Source organism: Diaphorina citri, unplaced genomic scaffold (assembly GCF_000475195.1).
Source record: "Diaphorina citri unplaced genomic scaffold, Diaci psyllid genome assembly version 1.1 scaffold1213, whole genome shotgun sequence".
NCBI lineage: Eukaryota > Metazoa > Arthropoda > Insecta > Hemiptera > Psyllidae > Diaphorina > Diaphorina citri.
Window position 1 is genome coordinate 45,662 of NW_007378642.1, and position 3,153 is coordinate 48,814.

The 3,153-nt window shown below is 36.6% G+C and overlaps 1 protein-coding gene across 1 annotated transcript in view; it reads left to right on the top strand.

Moving 5' to 3' along the window:
- The window catches only part of LOC103514738 (transcriptional adapter 2B-like), a 3,763-nt gene extending 1,083 nt beyond the window's left edge, over positions 1 to 2,680 (top strand). Inside the window, exons 2-4 of the mRNA XM_026827629.1 lie at positions 669 to 804; positions 1,780 to 2,070; positions 2,508 to 2,680. Of these exons, the coding sequence (XP_026683430.1) occupies positions 669 to 804; positions 1,780 to 2,070; positions 2,508 to 2,680 (600 nt within the window). The remainder of the gene's footprint in view (positions 1 to 668; positions 805 to 1,779; positions 2,071 to 2,507) is intronic.
- Positions 2,681 to 3,153: the final 473 nt, after the last annotated feature.

The window sequence follows — 3,153 nt, forward strand, 5'->3', positions numbered from 1 at the left end:
ATCTCTCCTCCTCCTCCTCCTCCTCCTTCTTCTTCTTCTTCTTCTTCTTCTTCTTCTTGAAACTTTTTTTCTTTAATAAGCAAAATTTAAAATTGAAAATTAATGGGTATTTACACTTAGAAACTTTTTTTCTTTAATAAGCAAAATTTAAAATTGAAAATTAATGGGTATTTACACTTAGGTAGGTACTGGTAGGTATTTATGAAATTGTTTTTTTTTTTTTTTTAAATTTTAGAAAAAAAGAATTCTTCCGAAAGACATTTTTTTTATAGAACAAATTATCTATCTAATTAATTCTTCGTAAATTTCAGAAGATTAAAACATTTCAATGAACTAAAAAAGTCCCTCACATCACCTGAAATTAAAACACAAATGCTCGTGTTCGCAAGGTACCTATCCATGGATTATCATATCGAGTTCCGGAACCCAGTCACTCTGTTGGGTTTCCGGCACTCTATTTCTTTTCTTAGTGAGTAATGCAGACTTCTTTTTTATTGTACTAAAAAAAAAAAAAAAAAAAAAAAAAAAACCCCCGGGGAACGCGATTATGCTCGCGGATTTGGCGATTTTGTTCGCGGATTTGGCGATTTTGTTCGCGGATTTCGCGATTATGTCCGCGGATTTCGTGATTATGTTCGCGGATTTGGCAAAATTGTGTCTCAATCTAGGGTTCAATATCAGTGGTGTTTGGATCTAAGGGATGGCGTGCTGGAGAACTTATAGACCTACTCAATGCTGTCGAGTATCGGGGGTTTGGGAACTGGGAAGATATAGCCAAGGAAATCAAAACCCGCACAGCTGATGGTATGTCAAACAAACACTTGGTTAGGTTTTAGAGTAAAGTCAGGACAAAGTCATGAGACAAACACTAAAGTGAAGTCAGCAATCAGAAAATTAAATAAAATAATAAAAAAAGAGAAGTTCTTTTTGCGCTCTTTCTAATGATATAGTACCTTTACAATACCTACTCAAAAAGTTGATATTTGGACATGGTCTGCTCTGCCTTTTACCCATTCAAATCAGCCATTCTTAACCTATGGTCCGTGGACCACTAGTGGTCCGCGAGAAGGTTTCAGGTGGTCCGCGAGAGGTGAGTAAGGAAAAAGTCATCGTGTCTCTATTTTATATAACATACCCCTAAGAAAGAAAAAAAAAATCTTTCCTCTTTTCATACAACAGGTAGATATAGGTCCTCTAATACATACCCATTGTCACATAGCGTGTACAATGTACAATTGATTGCATATACATATACATAATCTCAAGTGGTCAATCAATTTGATTGCATAATTATACATACATAATCTCAAGTGGTCCGCGAGATTTTTGGTTTATCAATAGTGGTCCACCAATTCTAAAAGGTTAAGAACCCCTGCACTAAAGTGAAGTCAGCAATCAGAAAATTAAATAAAATAATAAAAAAAAGAGAAGTTCTTTTTGCACTCTTTCTAATGATATAGTACCTTTACAATACCTACTCAAAAAGTTGATATTTGGACATGGTCTGCTCTGCCTTTTACCTATTCAAATATGACCCTATGTTGAGTGTGATTATTTTCCATCTGACATTTGCAGAAGCACGTGAGGATGAAGTCAGCAATCAGAAAATTAAATAAAATTATAAAAAAAGAGAAGTTCTTTTTGTGCTCTTTCTAATGATATAGTACCTTTACAATACCTACTCAAAAAGTTGATATTTGGACTTGGTCTGCTCTGCCTTTTACCCATTCAAATATGACCCTAAGTTGAGTGTGATTATTTTCCATCTGACATTTGCAGAAGCACGTGAGGAGTATATTTCCCGGTTCCTGGAAGGCACCATCGGGAAGGTCACCTGGGAAGATGTCCTCAAGAACAACCAAGTCAAGATTATCGACATGACAGATCAGCTTAGTGAGGGCCCTCTAGCCACTTTACCCAAGGGAGGACCTCCAATACACATTGCCCAGGAGAAAGCAGATCAGATTGGATATATGCCACTACGAGATGACTTCGAGTGGCAGTACGACAACAATGCTGAGTCTGTGGTGTCTGGGCTGATTCATTTAGAAGATACAGATGTAGATACAAGTAAGTAGTTACTGGTACTCGATTTCTCAAACCCATGACTGGAGGTTTTTTTTCCAGTAGGTGTTTTAACACTTGCATGTTGTTTGCGCCGGACTGGAGGTTTGACAGAACAAACATGGCTATTTTGTTTGATTAAATAAATGGGAGGGTTGTTGGATACTTCTTGGTTTTGATTTCCGGTCAGTATATTATTTGTCATCAGAGTTTAGTATTTTGTTCTAATAAAATTTATCACTCTTTTCTCCTCTGAGCTCTGCCTATTTTCTAAAATGAAACAAGGGTGCTCTATAAGGTTACCAATATTCACTCATTCGGGTGAAAGAGCTGAAGAGTATTTCTGAATTCAAATGTGTTGGTTGATTTCTGCAGCTCTGAAGTTAGTTCACGTAGACATGTTTATTCTGAATTCAAATGTGTTGTGTTTGTTGATTCCCCAGCTCTGAAGTTAGTTCACGTAGACATGTACATTAACAAGCTGCGAGAGCGTGCTCGTAGGAAGAGGGTGGTCAAAGACTTTCAACTCATACCCAAATTTTTCAATGCTCAGCTCAATCCGGAAACCAAAACCGTCAAACGGAAATTCAACAAAGATGACAGCCCTGAGAAGTGAGTGTAGTTATTCTTGTTTTTGTAGACATGTAGATTCTAAATTCAAATGTTTGTGTTTGTTGATTTCCCCAGCTCTGAAGTTAATTCACGTAGACATGTAGGTACATTCTGAATTCAAATGTTTGTGTTTGTTGATTCCCCCAGCTCTGAAGTTAGTTCACGTAGACATGTAGATTCTAAATTCAAATGTTTGTGTTTGTTGATTTCCCCAGCTCTGAAGTTAATTCACGTAGACATGTAGGTACATTCTGAATTCAAATGTTTGTGTTTGTTGATTCCCCCAGCTCTGAAGTTAGTTCACGTAGACATGTAGATTCTAAATTCAAATGTTTGTGTTTGTTGATTTCCCCAGCTCTGAAGTTAATTCACGTAGACATGTAGGTACATTCTGAATTCAAATGTTTGTGTTTGTTGATTCCCTCAGCTCTGAAGTTAGTTCACGTAGACATGTAGATTCTAAATTCAAATGTTTGT